Consider the following 18,656-nt stretch of genomic DNA (forward strand, 5'->3'; position numbering starts at 1 on the left):
CAGGATGTGGTTTCAGATCACATGTGGACCTTACTTGCAGAGCCGTGGTGTAGGGCTTTTTCAGCTATAAAATGAATCTGAAGGTGTAATGATGAAATCTAAGTTCCCAGCTTCTCTCCCCTTTGCAGAAGAAAGGTACTTTATTTATAGCTAATTGTTACATATACATCTGTTATCAGGATTTTTTAATTATTGCAAGTCACTGTGGTTTCAGTCATGAAAACTATGAAGCTGTAGCTTTTGTGGGGTGATGATGGGCCAATATGGACTGATAGGATAGTTGAGGTAATAACTTTATAAGGATAAATTTGTATGCATTTCAGTTTGAGGTACAAGATAGTTTCCTCTGTTAGGAACTCATTCCTTTTACCTTCTTTCTCACCAGCAGAGGTCCAGCTAACATACCAATTTCAAAGCTGGAACAGGGTAAATAAATGTCTTTTCCTGGCAGCATGTCAACAGCGTGTTTTAATGACTGGTTATGTCTGTAAGCTCCTCTAGATGTGATTTCCCTGCCACACCCGACCAGCGGAACAGCTGTGCCTGAATGGGAAACTCGCAGATTCAGTAAGGAATGGTGATGAGCTGCCAGCAGGTGGCTGTATCAGACCCTTGAAAACGGGCAGCTCAGTGTCTTGCATTGAGCCTGTTCCACTGGGGCATGGAAGAAGCTCATTGAAGACAATATGACTTTTCACATACATAGAACTAAGCATGCTGAACCATACCAGTGTCGACCTCCAGTCAATCAGTAGTCTTATATTCTCAGACATAATTAGCAGCCAAGTATCGCAGTTTTTATGTACAACACACCTTAAGAATAGCAGCAGTTACCCTCTATAGCAGTGCCAGTAGGGAAGGGGCTGTGCTGAATGGGAGGATGTTATTACGTGCTGTCAAATGTAACATCTATGTTGGAGAAACGAAAGCCACAAAAGAATAAAAGGTGATGCTGGAGATTAAAAACAGAATTAGCTATTGTGCAAGATCATGAAGCTTACTGTGAAACACAGTTGTTCACCACAAAGTGTTTTGAGGACAAAAATGGAAAGCCTTTCTAAGACATTTCACCATTATCTCCTTTTGTTAAATTAACCTAGAAAATAACAGGAAGCGATTAAATAATGCTAAAATAACATTTGAGGTGATTACCCAGCAGACATCCTCTTGCCCTTTAATCAGCTGTATGTACTTTGAAGAGCAGTTCAAGAAAGTGGTGGGCTATCAGCAGGAAGATCTCTTACACTTTTGTTATGTGGAACCTTGATTTATTGCACAGGTTTTAGAATCTATAGGAGTCTTTTATATAGATTGCAGGTTTGCTCATGTTTCATTTAACTTAAATATGGCTGTCTAAACACAGAACTGAACTTGTAAGGTAGCTTTTATGATGGTATTTGGAGAAAACAATTTCTCCCAGAGCAATTTGGTACCACAAAACAAAGTACTTCTAAATGCAAATCAAAGCTAAAATTAAAATGCCATTTCATTTGAACTCCAGTAGCAATAGATGGTACAAAGCTATTTACAGTTTGCTTGATACCTTCTGTAACTTGCAGAGAGTGTGTGTGTGGCTGCATCTTGCTGCCTAGCTCTACTGTTTAGCAAATAGTTGTAAATTAAAGAAGATATTTTAGTTTTTCCTATTATGAAACAAAACCCCAAACGCTTTCACTTTAGACTGGCATTGTTTTGTTTGCAGAAGTGTTTTGTGATGGTGAGATATAAACTGGTCTATCTAATGCTTTTAAAAGTGCAGCGTGGGTAAACAACTTCATTGGGGCAATTCTGCTCACAGTAAGTTTGAAGGGTTCTTAAGGTTGGTCAGTTTCTACCAGGGAGAGAGGAATTCTGTGTGTTCCTTAGTAGTGCTCCCTAATTCATGCCTCCCCTTCCCTTTTTTTTTTGGGGGGGGGGGGGGGTTACTATCTTGCACATTCTAGAGAGATGGTTGCTTTCTTACGTTGGATGGAATTTAGTGGCCATCTCACAATTGCCTTTTGGCACTGATAATGCTGATTTTTGTGCCACACCTTATAGAATGTACAGCACAAAAAGAGATATGGACTTAGAAGTATACAGGGCTGGAATGAAATATGTGTGTGTGTGTGTGTGGAGGGGAGGAGGGGACTAAGTAAAACATGGATTAGCTTGGTCCTGACTGCTGCCTCAAGAAAGAGCAAGTCAGGGACTGGTCTTAACCTGCTGACATCAGAAAGTTGTTTCAGAGTCCAGTATGCATCTCTTCCATTACTTGCTTGTATGACAGGAGCTGTTTCAGGAGAATTGGTATATGGATGGATGCTCCTGCATCTCCTAGTGGGTTCAGTTTCTAGCAATCTTTTTTCATGTTTTTTTCACGTTTTCAATCTACTTTAATTGAACAACTCGGGATAGGAAGCAGGAAAGGATCATGAGCAAGGATGACTGGAGAAAGAGTAGTCATAGATAAGTTGAATTTTACTTAGCAGTCACACTAGTGCCATAGTTGGGTCCAGCTTAGCTTGCTTTTTGTTTAGTCCATATTTGCCACAGAATATTCCTATATTTAAGGGTAGGATGAGATGACTACTCATGATGGCTGGCACACCACTGATAAAATGGGTGTACTCTGTACCTGCATGTCAGTCATGTCAACAAGCAAGGGCTGGGGGAGATCTTAGTTACCCATGCAACACCTTCTGACATTCCTTCTAGCACTTGCTGTAGGAATCAAGCTTAGTGTATGTATTGGATAAAAATACAGAAGTTCAGCACTACTTCAGACAGTCTAGATCAATGCCCAAACCTAGTAATTGGAGGTTAGATTTGGAGTTGCCTTTATTTGCTCTAATCTTTGGGCACTTTGTCCAGTTTTACTTTGCCTGAAGACCTCTATCAGGTGTCGTGTTCAGATTTCAGCCACTGCTGTGTCCTTTCTCACACCACCTTTACTGCTCTTTTTTGGTTGGGCTGACCCAGAACTGCAGCTGCTGGCAAATTTCCTTCCATGACCCAGCCATTCAGGCTGGAGCATCGTGCCTGCTGGGAGCCTGGGGGAGAGGCTTTTGTAAGAGCTTATATTGAGCACATGTGAGCATGGAGAATTCTTAATGAAGAAGGTAAACTAGCTTCTTTTCGAAGAGATGGTAGAAAGCACAAGGACCAGTTTACTGACTGTTTCCTCAAGTCCAGGTTCCTGACACATTTTGTAGACAAGCCCCCCAAAGTTTGCTTATTTCTGTCTGTTTGTAAAACGTGGAAAAGACAAATACTGTCCCTAGGATTCTTCCTGGAAACTGTAGAATCACCTTGGCTAAAAATGGGGGGGGGGGGGGGAGGGGGGGGAAGGTAGGGAAACCCAACAAACCGGTAATAGCTGATACAGAAGGTAGAAACTGTAGCCTGCTTTGAAAAAATCTGCTATTAGAAGCAAGGGGAAGAACAGTGTCTTAAGGAAAATCAGCACTGCTCACTGCACGTGTTACCAACCTGTGGCAAGGTAACACATCTACAGTGAGAAAACAAGAAAGGATCACCTCAAAAGAAGAAACATCAGATCCTCACCTGCAATTCTTTTCACATATACAGGGCTGGGTACAAGATTTTTTCATGCTGGTTCTAGAAAAAAATACTTCTTATATCTTAGTAGGTTTTTTCCACACCATTAATGACATCTTCCAGTCCACTAATAATGCCTGTAGAATCACTGTACTTTTTTTTATAGCAGAGACATCTGAGCTAAACTGACTCACTGGTGAAGCTGGAAACCAGAATTCTTGTTCTTCTCTACCTAGAACAATTAGTCCTGATTTTAAGGGAAGTAAGCAAATAAAAAGGAGATAACATCTGTCCAACCAAGAATCATACTGGATCTGAAACCTGATAATTTCCTCTTTGTGGTGGAGAGTGAGATTCATTTGAAGTAACTGCTGTCAAATAATCCAGCTGTATTGTATTAATAAAGCTCAGAAATAAGTTTTGGTGGAAAAACCAGTAGTGACTGGTGAAACTAAGCTAGCTACCCAATCAAGCAACTATGGTATCTTTAAACTTGTAATACAGATCCCACTCTGTACTTCAAATGCTGGCAACATGCTCTGTGTCATGGTTAAAAGAAATAAAACACTGATGAAAGATACTCTTAACTTTAAAAAAAAAAAAAAAAGAGAAATCTTGCCTCATGCCCAACTCCCAACAGTGGCATAAATGGCAACTTTCTTAATTCATAAATGGTACAGATGCCATGTGCTGTCACACCTCCACTTATGGACAGCAATACATTTTATATGCAGCAACAAAGACAGCATGAGCATACCTGAGAAAAAGCACGCTGTGCTAGCCTGGCATTCCAGCCAGTGCACATCCATGGAAACCAGTTCTTGTGGCATCAGTGACTGCAAGCTGTCAGCTCACTCTGGTTCCACTGCCCTCCTCCCACTGAGTATTAGTGTAAGGAGAACAGTGGCAGCACAGAAACTCACTTGTGAAGCTCATTAGCGGTGTACACAGCACAGCGCCAGCTGCCACCCTTAGCAGCACTCTGCCTAGGCTGAATTCTCACACTGTCACCTCAACATCTTTATCCACTGCAAGGAAATATATTAATTTTGTCTCAACAGGCAGCTATAAATGTTTCCCTAGGGGTACTGACTGGATTTGGGAAACAATAGCAAAGCCCTCTATGATTTTTACAATAGCTCACACCAATATAACAGAACTTCACAAGCACAATACTAGTTTTGATTTTCAGAGTATTATTTATTACTGTATCAGTTGTACAATGTCAACATTAGGGAATGATAATGTACAGTACATAGCTTGTATTGTTCCCACGTTTTGAAGTCATGTGTCAAGGTTCAGGCTGCAGAACAGTTCACCATTCCTCAGTGAGAGCAGGCACATATGATACTACCTTAGAATTAGCACAATTTTGTTTGGCAAATATATAACAGTAGGAGCAGCACCTGTCATTAGGATACTGCATGTACCAGAGGATTTCTGACATGGGCCCCTAATGTTTTGCCCTTCTGCCCCAATAGCATTTGTTCAGATAAAAGTGACATCACTAGAAAAACACAGTGTTCAGCAGTTGACTCCTTGGTTTTAAAAGTTAGTGGAAGAGTACAGGTAGAGAAACACTTCACAAAATGAACCTACAAATCTGATACACAATTTGCATAGTTAAATTTATGTCAGGATCAACTTGGGTCTCTGGATTTTATTTTTTTTTTCCACTCTCCAGCCTTTGAACTCTGAGCTGGATGGTTATTTCAAACACAATTTCCTTCACTGTTCTGACCACCTGGTCACTCCAGATACCTTTCCATTTCTTTGGTTACTTTCTTTTCCTTAACACCTCTTAACCTACTTTTTATTCCTCCTACAGAAATACACAGTTCCAGACATCCACTCCCTCCCTCCTTTGGCTAGTCCTATTTATTTTCTTCAGCTTTTTCCTCCTCTTCAGTCACTTCTTCTCTCTTCTGTTACTCTTCTCAACATCTCTGGGCTCTTTCTCATCTTCAATCATTTTTATTTTCTCTTCACAAAGAGAAAATGCCAATGTCTTCTTGTTGCATCCAGTTGCTATTGCTATTTGCAGTACCACTTCTAAATCCTTTAAAAGAATTCACCTCTAAGGGCCTTGTTCTTTCCATCTTTAGACATGGATGTAACCCAAATAATTCCAATGGTTTTACATGCAAGATGGCAGATGAAAACCCAACCCACTACACCCTGAATCAGAGCTGGAAAGAAAAGAGAGCTAATAGATGGAAACAGTGAAAAATTAAAATCTCATTGTCACAGTGCTCATTCCCTCTCCTGAACTTGCTTTTCCTGCCCCCTGCTCCTGGCATGGAGCTAAACAGCTTTACAGCCTGTCAACTTACTGCCGCGCTTCTCTAATACACCACCACTGAACAATTCTGATCACATTTGCTTCTTTAACCTGTTACAAGGGGTGGTTCTAAATTCCCACTATTCTCTGCTAAATTCTTTTTCACTAGCATCAAGAAAAAAACGTGCCTCCTACCTGTGAACACCAAAATGGGAGAGGGAAGAAATTCACATGCGTCCCATGTAACACAGAGGCCGCTGAGATAAGCACACTTTAAAAATAGCCTAGGAAAGCCTGGATTACTGATTGCTTGTAGCATGAGCAGATGTGCCAGCAAGTTTTGCACACCTACAGGGTACAAAATGAAAGTTGTTCTTTCTTCACAGTCTCTTAGCCTTTTTATTTTATGTGAAAAGCAAGTCAGCTATATTTCTGATTGTCTGAAAATTACTTTTTGCCTGTAATTGTAACTTTCATCTCTGTTTCTGTTACAAGTTTGGGTTTACTTGGGTTTTGTTGGGGTTTTTTTTGGTGAAAGTTGAACAAAGCAAGCCCAGTGCTGAGCAGCACAGGGAGCCCAGCGCTGAGCAGCACAGGGAGCCCAGCCATGTCTTGCTCATTTGCCCCAGTCCTGGCAGTGGCAGCAGGTAGGGACGTTACTGCAGACAGACAGAGATCTCCTGCTTTCACACAGCTCTGTCCAAGCACAATATACCATTTGGATTTTAAGTCTGTACACAAGCTCATTACTTGTATACATTAAGAACCACTTTAAGTATTTAACTGCACATGTTTTTTAATACGGTCTTAGGCTTACTTTTCTCTTAAGTTCACACATTTAAAAGGAAAATACTTCATTGAAAACACTATACATTTTGAGATAAACTAGTGCTTGTGAAAAGTGCTAGGTTAATGGAAAGTGCAGTCCTCCACACAGCCAAAGAACCAGACAGCAACAGCACAGGCATCTCTGATCAACCTGCAGCAGTGGAGGTGCCGAGATGGGGAAGGGTGATTAACCCCTAGTTTGATTCGCTGCTGACATATCCCAGGATACCAGTTCTGGAGCTGATGGGTGCAACTGAAGCACCTCGTGCTCACAGCGTGACTGAACCCGACACACTGTACAAAACAGCTACCAGTTCTAACAACTTTATTTCTCCCCTTCTTAGTCAACTTTGAATCATCATTCTTGAGGTAGACGACCAGATATTCCAGCACACTTTCCCTGCACCTTTCAGTATCACATATTTCAAGTAAAAAATATCTGTTTTCAAACACTGTAGGTAGCACTTTCACTTCTGCCTACAGTGCCATCCATACTGTATCATGTCTGGAACGAGCTCTTTTGTATTACATTTGCTGCTTTACATTTCCAAAGCACATCCATTAAAAAAAAATCAGCTAAATGCAGATTGCATTAAACCCTACAATATAGTCATAGTATATGTTTATATATAGTATATATATATTATATCTGTATAGTTTCATGGCCAAGTTACAAGCCCCTGAGAACAGAGTTTATGCAGAAACACTGGCACCAATAACACTAGTGGATGCAGCTTTATTTAGATGTAATTAGCACAGAAAAACACCTGAAATTATTTATATATTCTATTTATAATAGATTAACTCTTTGGATATTTTCATAACTATATTAAGAATATGTTTGTTAATCTTAGCATCCATTGTGGAAGGGTTAGATTTACACACAAATACATGACAACTTGATGCTGAAAGAGCAAGAAGGGAAGAAAAGGTTCCTGATCCTGTGCCCTTTTGTACATGGGTAGTGCCTTTAAATCACCTTCTATGAGTGTGGGTCCCATGTCTGAATAAAAGTTACAGGTTCAAGTCCATAATGCTTTATGCATATATGATTTTAACAAACTACTATTTAAACTATTCTTATAAATACATTCTACAGTTGCCGTGTCTACGGGCTCAGGCACCCTGAAAGAGACATGAAATCTGTCCCCTACGTTTTGTAAAACCTACCAGGTGGGGCACATGTCTCCCAGCAGCTGATTGTACAGCTCTGCAGTGAAATGCACCCTTCACCTAGCACAGGACACGATCCCTCAAGTGTCCCTGTGTGCACCACCAACAGTTGCTGTTTCACTGATTATAAGACTTGCACAAACTAGTCTTGGTGAAACAGTAACAGCTTGCTTAAAATGCAAAGGCAGCCAAACCCCAATTCAAACTAGAGTTGAATTTGTCACCCAACTTGTTTGTGGTTTTATATCTCCCTACAGATGTTGCTGTCCAAAAAAGAAAGAGACTTCAGTTTGAGATTATAACATGACATCATCTGTGAAAATGAAACTGTATGCTACTTTTCAGAGTAGGGAGCTTCTTATATTGGCTACATTCTTCACTAAAGTTGTTCTCTCCTAACACTGTGAATACAATCTTGGTTTGCAACATATATTAAGAGACAAACTAAACATGTTTGCAATACTTCAACAGCAAAATGGATTTCTTTCCAAACTGAGTATGAATTTTGTTAAGTTCATAATGACAATTTTTTGCAGGTACAAAGTGCAAAGTTGTGTACATTAACCCCCAGCATTTTACACTGCTGCCCTCAGTGAATCTCAGAGCATCCTTCATTTTCACACGGTTTACCAGTTGAACAGTACATTTTGACCAAGAGTCATAAAGTATATTTGACTGCTGCCTCCTGACTGTACAGATGCAAAGAACACCTTGAAAGGGAAAAAGAAGAGATATGCTACTGTCAGTTTACATTTACAAGAATATTTTTATGCATAGAGGAAATATGAGAGAATGCCACAGCCCCAAATACAAGGAGATATACATATATATGTGTGTGTGTATATATATATATATATAACAATTCAATTCTAATCCCATGAGAAACTTTTGAAAGTGAAATTACATTTGTGGTACAACTGGGATCTATTTTTCTGTATATTTCTTTTCCTATTTAGAAAGACACATGAGAACATTTTAAAACAATTATTTAGCCTGAAGAGTTGTGTGGCCCTGGTTTTCTAAATACATCAGTGGGACTAGGCAGATTTCACAGAATATTTATCAAGAACCACTAAATGCAAGAAATCATGCTTGATTGTCCATACTCCAGTGCCTGTGATATCTCAGACATTAGAGTGTTGGGTTTTTTCTGTGCTGGCTGCTCTGAATTGCCTGTAATTTTGGCCGCCCCGGGGACAGTCCTGTAGCTGGACATCATCAGGGCTGGCCCAGTAGCCCTCCCCACTGCAGCTGTTGTGCTGGAGTCTGGCCAGTTAGCAATGGCTGTATTTGTTATCAGCTCTGGTAACTGTTAAGGCTGGGTGGGATAGGAGTTATTAGAGCTGGCAGAAGTGAGGAATATCCAGAGGGAGTGCTCACATTTGCTGGGAATGGGGAAAACTATCCTAAGGTAAGAAATAACTAATGTAAAAACAAAGTTACAAAAATTATATGGTGCTAGTGTCACAGTCAACTATTACTCATTTTTGCTGAATCACCACCCTGTAGTCATCTCTGTACCTTGTCATTTCTTTCACACAGAAATTTTAGCTTCTGTGCTTTCTTGTGCATAAATACTCCTTCCAGATTTCCAGTTTCCACAGAGCGCAGTTCAATCGCCTTCTCTCCCCAGCCCATGACCTGATTAGATTGAAGGTAAGCTAAAAGGAAAAAAAAAGAAAAAAAATGATACTATTTAACAGCTGAAAGACTGATTCTTGCCTCATTTATGTCAATATGGATCTGAAGCATTTCTGTCTGATAAAATGCAAATAATTCAGAATGTACTGTCAAGTTTACACAAAAAACCTTGGAAACTAACTAATTTTCAGATTCTCCTTTCTTTAGATTCATTTTGGACTCTAGACATAAACCTTAAGTTTGCTACTATTGTGTATTTTCAAAGCACAAAAAGTTGAAGGAAACCTCTGAGTGGCATCTTAAGTCCCACCCCCAATTAGACAAGGTTCCTGGGGACTTTGTCCAGACATGTTTTGAGAGATATTTCACAACATCTCTGAGCCCCTGCTGCAATGCATCACTACTTTCATGTTTAAAAATTTCTTCCTAATACCCAATTAGAAATTCTCTTGGTGCAATTCATGCCCATTTTGCCTCTCATCCTTTTACTGCACATGTCCAAGGAAAGTCTTGTCTGTCTTCTCTTTAGCCTGCTATTAGGAAGTTTGGTTTGTATTTACTAGACCCTTCAGCTCAGTCCAAAACCTAAATGCTTTTGAATCTGAGACTATGGCATGATTAATTTGATGTATTGTAACTGTTGCATTCCCATCGCTGCCTACATACAGTATCTCCCAAACCAAAAGAGGATAGTCCAGCACTGCAGAAGCTTACTACACTGCCCCCTTTAAATCCTGCAATTAGGTGAGAAATTGGAATAGTGATTAGGGGGTTAGCACCACAGATTTCAAATCAGGCACAGTTTCAATGGAAGACTCTGATTAGTGCATGTGTGGGCTTCCAAGATAAAAACACATTAGTTATGCTCTGTTGATAGTCAATACTCAGAAACTGTTCTTCTTGCTCAACTCAGAACTGTTATTTATTAGGCTGAGTATTCTGGTGCTCTGAAATGACTGAGAAGGATTATGTGCCTTTGGCTGGTTTTTAGCTTCAGTGGACAGTGCTTCCTTCCCCTGTGTTACTAGGATGAGCAGTGTCTGTTCTTAAAACCTGACATGTTGAGTTAGATTTTTTTTTCTTAAAATTAAAACTTTCAGTACACACTGATATAGGAAGCAACAACAGCCCACTATCCTACATCAGGAGGACAGCAAAAAGAGACTGTATATCCTCTTTCTAGCAGTTTCTGATTTACTATTGACTTGGAATCCTTGCTCTATAATTCTTATCAGAGCAAGTCTATGAAAATTGTATCTCCTTGGAAACATGTGGTTTGGCTACAATGTTGTGTGATTTTTAGTTCCCCTCAAAGTCCACGAATTTCCCCTGCATCTGTTCAGTATAATTTCTTTCAATTATTCTTTGTGCACACTGAGCTGAGAGCAAGAAAATTCTTTGCCAGTATCCTCCTAGTCATGAGAAAAGAGGAAGAAACCACCCTGTTTGCAAAGTAAACCAGCAGTGAGCAACTGAGAAGTGGGAGGAGAGAAGGGGGGGAAGAGTATTTTCTAAAAGTCAAACACCTAAAATGAATAGATCTTAAAATCTTTTCTTTATGCTGCAGTTCCCAGGCTGTGAGCAGGGCACTGCTGCTGCAGGCTGTGAAGACTGTCGTGAACACAGCTGAATCACTGCAGCAGTATCATGATGAGCACCAGGGCAGCACCCAGGCAGTGTGCAGTTAGCATCTAGAAAGGTAGGCCCAGACCACAGATAAAGAGGTGATAAAAATGATACAATACTCAGACCTGTGCTACTTTTTGTAACAACTGACCCCACATTAACCTTTTCAAACTTCACTTTTGAACTTGACAGAGCCAGAAGCACACCGTGGTTCTGGGGGGGTGGGACAGCGAGGCAGCTGCATCTATGTAACCAGCAGGAAAGCATTCTGTGGCCGTGCTGTTTAGTGTAGGTCATTTGGGTCCAGCAGGAAAGACCTTATCCACTCATAACTCTCCTTTTCCACTACAGGAAATCTGCACTCAAGTTGTCCAGAGACAAGGAGGCCGAGGGGAGACTAAAACTACCTGAAAAGATGTTGTATCCAGGTCAGTGTCAGTCTCTTCTTCCAAGTTACAAGCAACAGGACGAGATGAAATGGCCTCAAGCTGCAGCAGGGGAGGTTTAGGTTGGATATTTAGATTGACTATTGTTATTCAGCGAAACGGGTGCCAATCATTGGAACTGGCTGCCCACAGAAGTCACCATCCCTGGAGGTATTTAGATGACATGTAGACATGGCATTTAGAGATAGAGATAAAACTTAGGGATGGACTTGGCAATACTGAGTTAATGGTTGGACTCGATCTTAAAAGTATTTTCCAACCTAAACGATTCCATGATTCTGTGATTTTAATATGCTAAGTCAGTGTAAGCAGTATCCATGCCTTTGGCAGATTTGATAGCATCCTTGCAGCTCTCAGTAACAGCTTTATTTTGCCCTGGTTAACCGGACCACTACTGCAATGTTCAGAAGAGACCAGGTCTCCAAGAACATTAGGAACATAAAAAAACCAGATAAACCAAGTTCAGCCACTGATGCTCTGCTGCCTGGCTGATATACTCCGGATTTGTCAACTGGCAGTGGCAAGTTTTGAAATACAAGTAGCACAAAAATTTGTTCCTGTAGTAGAATCAGAAAGTTCTTTCTGAAATTGCATCTGCAGAATAACATGTCAACAACAACAACAAAAAAGCCCCTTTATACCATTTGTGGGGTTGTCTGGTTATAAGGATTTATCCATACATCTGGAGGATAGCAGGCTGTGAATTCAAAGGTCAGTACCACATCTTGCTAATCTTCCTATTCTGGAACGCTTAGAAGTGTTCCAGGTTACATGAATTGAGAGCAGATTAGAATAAAGTTCCTATAGCATGAGAAATTTAGGAATAGTTATTTTAAGTCTACTTTCTACCCTAACATGGTTTAGATAAAATACCCCATGCTTCTGGCTGGCAACACGAAGGGTGCTTATATTACACACAGTGCAAGACCATACTGGTTTCTAGCAACCCCAGACTGGTCCTTTGGATAGTAACTCAGCAGCAAAGGCACATACTGATTCAGGCTGATGTGCTGATACTGCTTAATGTACTGGAACCAAGTTAGTCAGAGTTACCTGAAGCTCCCCTGCTTCACCACAGCATGAGCTGTGGTTTTTGTTAGACCATGTACACCAGCATTACTCCCTGGACATCAGAGAATGTATATGGTAAAGTTCATATAGCCAAGTGAGTTCCAAATCAATTTCTTATCATGAAAGCATTAGCCAAGCTCTAAACTTGGGGCGAGACCCGGTACTTCCTGTTTACCCTGTGTGTTAAATTGAGTAGAGCCCCATTCAGGGAAGTGACTGCTTAAAGGGGAAATGGTTGAGGGAGAAAATGTGAAAGAAATTACTGAGCCATATTGGATCCATTAGCTTCAGTGAAGTGTCACTGACATGGGCAAACGATCTCAGTCTCACACCCCTCACACACAGTCTGAATGGGACAAGTGTACTTGGTACCACAGAACCCAGTTGCTGCTACAATCTTTCTTTCCTTCTTAACATTTCTTTTCCTTTTTAAACACTTTCCCTTCAAAAATCCCTTTTCTGATCTCATGTACTGAATTTGGCACACTTCCCTAAGCAGTTATTCCCAACGGACCTCTGCATGAGAGCAGAATCAGGCCAGCTTTTAGAAAAGTATCCTAAAATTGGGCTTTCTTGATTTTTTTTCCCCCTGATTTTCCTGATTACAGAAATAGGACTGGAAAGGACCTTAACACACCTTTGCTGCCACATCAGTATCACTTCTGACAACTGTTTGTCTAACCTGACCTTAAAGACCTCTAGTGATGGAGACTCCAAAAAATTCTCCAGGCAACTGATTCCAAGAAGTTTGAAATGAATACACTGAACATGAATTTAATGAGTCTGACCCACTTTTGCATGCCCAAGTCATGACATCAAGCTCTATTTCACAGGGTAAAAGAGAATATTCACCACTTTACTGAACTTCAATGGAAAAAAAGCTACTGAGGCTTTTGTATACATGTTTGAGAGTGTTGCTTCAGGCAAGTATGCAGCTGGGCACAAATGCTATAAGGAGAGTATCCAGTGATGACTTGGCTGACAGTAAAAGATACCAGCTGTTAGAGACCATACAGATCTTAAAACTGAGTGCACTTCTGCAGAACCCCTCTTTGGCCCTTCAAACCCAGTATGAAACCAGGACTTTTACTGGTTCCCCACTCTCTGGGGAAAGCATGTTTGTTTGTTTGTAGAGAAATGGCAGATGTACATGTTGAGGACTGGGAGTGGAAACAACCCACAGAAATACCAAGTGTCCCGTGATCCAACAAAGCTCGTTCCCCTGAAGCCCAGCCTCAAGCTCTCCAGTGAGGCTGCTGATCACTGACAAGGGACCCATTAGCTACCTGCATGTAATTCTGTCTGTTGCCTGTGTTTTAAAACTTGCTGCCCCCAAAGTTAAAGTGATTTTGGGTAGGAAACTGAGGAAAGAGTTGGTAACTTCTCTTAGTTTTGCTGTTATTATTTCTCCCACCCAGATAGAAGGGGGTATTTTTCTTCCTCCAGCCATAGCTGTGGAGAACTGTTACTAAACAAGAGAGGCTAGAGAGTCAAAACCAAGGAGGAAAAAGCCCTTTAAAGCTGAATAAAGTCACAAATGGGCAAATTAAGAAATTGGCCATGGAGGGACAACATTTTTCTGCAGTATGTTGCACTGAACAAGGGCTAACATACCCAGCTCCCTAACCACCCCAGGCAAACCAGGAATAAATTCATGATTAAATCTCTTTTTCCCCCTGAACACATATGTTTCAATGCATCCCCATTCCAAAGCTTCCCTCTTCCCTGTTGGTGCTGACTCCTTTGCAATTATTCCAGTAGAACTGATAACCCAACCCAGAAACGTGCCTGGGGGTGACAGTCTGTTTGTTTGAATGTTTTTTGCTGCTTCCCAGGGAAAAGGTGCACAGCAGATCTGACCAACAAGAATCAGATACCAGCAGGCTTTTTCTGTGGCATGAGGGGGACACCAACTGGTTCAAGTTGGAGCACTGAGGCAGTAATCCAGCTGCCCTTCGAGGTAATGCTGTCTGTTTCCCTACACAGCATCCTTTTTTCCTTCTAACAGGCATAAGGCAAAGGAAATAAGGAACTTTTATTGGTTCCCCACTCTGGGAGTATCCGGTTTTCTGACAACCCTCTAAGCCTACATACTGTAAATAATTCATTACTCACACAAAAGGGCAAAAGTGCTCCCAAATCTTATTAACTTGATGTTTCTTAAACCCTTTTAAAATCATGTTTTATAGAAAGAAAACATTATAGTTATATTTGTACTTAGCCCTACATACGTGAAATATCTTTCAGATTAAACATAGATAGAGTACTTCTACAATTTTAATTTCCCCTAGGATTTGAGTTTCCTCTCTCCAATTTCTTATTAACAGATTGGTCACAGAGGTCCCAACTTAAAGACTATAATAGTAAGCTATATTTAGATTCCATGCCCTAAATCCATCAATTATAATACAAACTATTTTTTTTATAGTCAAGATATTCTCACCAACTACAAAAGTTCCCTTTCAAAATGACTGTTTAAAGAAATCAAGAAATGAGCAAAGGATGACTAGAGAGTACCCTGAGGTTAACACAAACCCTTTCTATCTCTGAAACACAGAGTGAAAAGTTTGAGATAAGCTCATACAGACTTTGTGAGGTCTGAAACGGTCTGGAAATTCCAGGAAAATTAAAACTCTTACGAAACTTTCACATTCCCCCCTAAGTTTGGCCATGCAAATAACACTGCTTTTCACAGTTCTCTCATAATAGTTCATGTTTTTGTCTGGAGCCAGGAATTTCAAAGGATCAAAAAAATTAATAGTAGCTAGTGGGAAACAATATAATATTTTACAGAGCTCTCTGTTTAAAGTTTGAATTGTGTGTTGAGCTATAGGTTGGATTAATTTGTTTTTATTGGAAATGTGATTCCAATCCCAAGTTGAATTCATCTTGTACCACATCAAAGATCAGCATTTCTGTTCCAAAGAAATTAGTTTCTGAGATACCAGAACTGCTGCAGCAGAAACACAAGGGTTCTCAGGCCAACACACTGGAAAATTTTCCAATGACAACTGAGAGGGGCTGTTTGGAGACTGCCTCCCATCGGTGGTGGAATCCGCATAAGGATAAATAATAAGAGACAGATGGATGGGGACAGACACCTTTCCTTCCAGAGAAAGCCCAGAGTTTTGCTTCCTGAGCGCAGGGAGAAGTTCTACGAAGAGCTAGCTGTGTGCTCAGCTCCCCTAACCTTACTGTCCAAAACATTCTGTCTGACTCACCCTCTGCTGCCTCAGCAGGATGTTTCATTATACCTGTCTGAGCTTCCTCACCCGGGATGGACACCCCCTTCCCATCTGGTGGTGCCCATTTCACTAGATCAACTACAGAGAAAAAATCTGAACTAGTTACGCAGGCAAGACTCCAAACTTCTCCCTGGTAAAAGTCACCAGACAGGATGCCAGCCCTCAGAAGCATCTTCTGCATCCTCTTTCTATTTAACTGCCCTAAAATACTGTAACAAAAAACGCTTGGGCAATGTTGTACTGACAGCTTTCCATGCACATGATTATCCTAGTGGTGTGCTGAAACACAGGAGAAATAACTGCAGCAGCATGTGGAAAGGCAAACGTCCAAATGACATTCCTGCTACTAAGATATAATCAGCCTTAAGAAATTGAGACTATCGTGCCTAGGCAGATGCATACTAAAGGATGTTTTAAATTAAGAGTAATTAACTGGCACAAAAGATCATACATTCAGCTGGTTCAGCTGGCCCAATTATTCACTTCAATGCCAACTGGGTACACACAAGGACTTTTTTTACTCAAGTCAAGGCAGTGGGATTCCCAGGCTGCAAGAATCGTCACAAACCTCTGGTGTCTGTGGGTCTGATGATTCAGTACTTTCAGCAACATTAGAGAGAAGAGCTTAAGCTCTCCTTGCTCCACTTCTGAGGTTGTTCCTGCAAACCCTTGTCTAGATTAAGTGAAAAAGCTTCCAGAGCAATCAGTGCCCAGTGACACAAACTGCAAGTTGCCAAGTAGGAGCCACAGATCTATATGACCCTTCTTGTGAAATCTCCCTTTCTAGGGCAGGACCTAAGAACCTCCTTTGTTCCTTATCAATTGCTCATCTTTGAAACACACTATCTATCTAGTAACAGTGACTCTTTGGGACTAGCATATAGTAACACTAGTGCAAACAGAAAAGCCTGTACTAATTACAAGTAACATCCACGGTTTAAAAAGTACTAAACACGAGCTTAGGGTTAATCTCTGGCAGGTCACTTATATAAATGCAGCTGATTTTAAAATTCTTTCTTCCCAAGGCAGGAACAAGGAGTTGTAACTGATGAAGTACATGTAGGAAAACAAAGGAGAGTTTAAATACTAATGAAAATCGTTTATCATATAGGCACCCCATAAGGGGTTAAGACATGAGTTTGAACAAAACATTCATGTTAAGTAGCCTGCTACTTTTACTAAGGCCTAAGTAACCATGTCCTATAATGACATGCTTACTGCAAGCTTGCCTCCTTCAGACAGCATTTGTCAGTGCAGCTTTCAATTACGTTCAATATTTCTCATTAGGACTCTTCTTACCCTGGCTAAGTAATTGCTTTTTTATTATTGCTTGTTTCTTATGGTGTTGCTTGCATTAATTCAGAGGGGATGTAAAATTTCTATGTATTAGACCATTAGAACTGACTCGATACACTTTAATTACACCCTGTAGCTCTGCATATGGGCTGAAAACTGGAGATAGAGCTATTGAGCGGAGGGAGGGGACACTATACAGCTTATAACCTTGTACCTGGTTGGTTTTGTTTTTTTTTAAACTGAACCAGTTTTGTTGCTGAATTTTATTGAAACAGTTCAAAAGCTAAGTACTACTGTCGTGATTTGTGTTCCAGAGGTGGGCATCTCACCCTCAGCACTCCTGAAAACCCTCTAAAAATGTCAAAGCTGGCATTTACTCAGGGATGCTATTCTGTTGATTTCAATGGACTTTGCCTAGAACTACCCAGCCAGAACTGAAAGGAGAAAGGTGAACCTCCTTGATTTTTCACTGTGGCATCCAGTTTCTGCCAAGCTGATAATATGTTTCTGTACAATCTAAGTGTCTTGTTTTTTTTTAAATTTGTTGGCATGTTAGTTTAAAGATGCAGGAGTGAGCCAAGAAAGAAATTAAAAGCAGCAAATAATAAAAATCTGCCTGTGTTGTTCTCAGTTTTCCCCACACTGTTAACTTGAATCCCTCTGGGGAAGGTGAAACAAACAGCTGTCCTGGCTACAATATGATCACAGAATCTTCTCCTACAAAGCCAACTGCAAGTGTGCAGAGATTGAGAATCTATTAGAAATACCCTGGGCTGGCAGCACTGCGAGTTTGCAGGGACAAACCTCAGGGGCCATTTGGCAGCAGTTACAGGCCTCTTCAGTAACTGACCTCTCCATAGCTGTGAATTTTAACAAAATTCTGGGCTATGAATAACCAAAGCAGGAAGCCAAGGGCACCTTTTGCACCTCTAATACCCATCATTCTCTCTGTGAAAGCTGCTGGTAAGCCACAGCTCGGTGAAGTCTGGCTGCCTGGTCAAGGTATGATGCAATAAACAGTGTGACAAGGATACCAACCACCATGTTTCGAACGTGAAGACCTTGTTGCAACCACTGCCTGTCTTAACACAAACACAAATCCATTTACTCTTCACACACCTGGTTTGCTCAGAAGTTGCTTTATGGGCCATACAACCACTTGCACACAGATACAAACCTCGTAAAGAAGTCAGGCTTCATGCAGCAGAATCACCTGTTTAATCAAGTGCTGCTTGTGATACGTACCTACAGAGGCAGGCATCTCTCCCCACTGTAACACAGTCTCCTTCGTGAAGTGCCCGTATATATCAATGTAGACGCCTTCATCTTCGTAGGTGAGTAAGAGCTCCATTCCGCTGGTATTCGGGAGGATGATGATGGCATGTGGGCGAATTGTCCCCTGGATCTACAACCATATTTTACTAAGATTTATATCAGAGAACGCTCTGCAATTTTAGTGACTACATCTAGCTAGCTTGGCAGAGCAATAGAAACAACCAGCTCATGGCT

The 18,656-nt window shown here is 40.8% G+C and overlaps 1 protein-coding gene and 1 long non-coding RNA gene across 2 annotated transcripts in view; one reads left to right on the forward strand and one right to left on the reverse strand.

The window, feature by feature from the left end:
- Window positions 1-8,448: 8,448 nt before the first annotated feature.
- The window catches only part of NRK (Nik related kinase), a gene marked incomplete at both ends in the record, with an annotated part of 100,386 nt that continues 90,178 nt past the window's right edge, over window positions 8,449-18,656 (reverse strand). The window contains 3 exons of the mRNA XM_084269134.1: window positions 8,449-8,532; window positions 9,344-9,483; window positions 18,393-18,552. Of these exons, the coding sequence (XP_084125260.1) occupies window positions 8,449-8,532; window positions 9,344-9,483; window positions 18,393-18,552 (384 nt within the window). The remainder of the gene's footprint in view (window positions 8,533-9,343; window positions 9,484-18,392; window positions 18,553-18,656) is intronic.
- LOC311195709 lies at window positions 11,034-17,713 on the forward strand. The gene is made up of 4 exons (XR_014617521.1): window positions 11,034-11,162; window positions 11,441-11,517; window positions 14,442-14,566; window positions 17,462-17,713. It is a non-coding gene; the product is annotated as an uncharacterized lncRNA (long non-coding RNA).

The sequence above is a fragment of the Gallinula chloropus genome, assembly GCF_964237585.1.
Source record: "Gallinula chloropus genome assembly, chromosome: 11".
In the NCBI taxonomy this organism is placed as follows: domain Eukaryota; kingdom Metazoa; phylum Chordata; class Aves; order Gruiformes; family Rallidae; genus Gallinula; species Gallinula chloropus.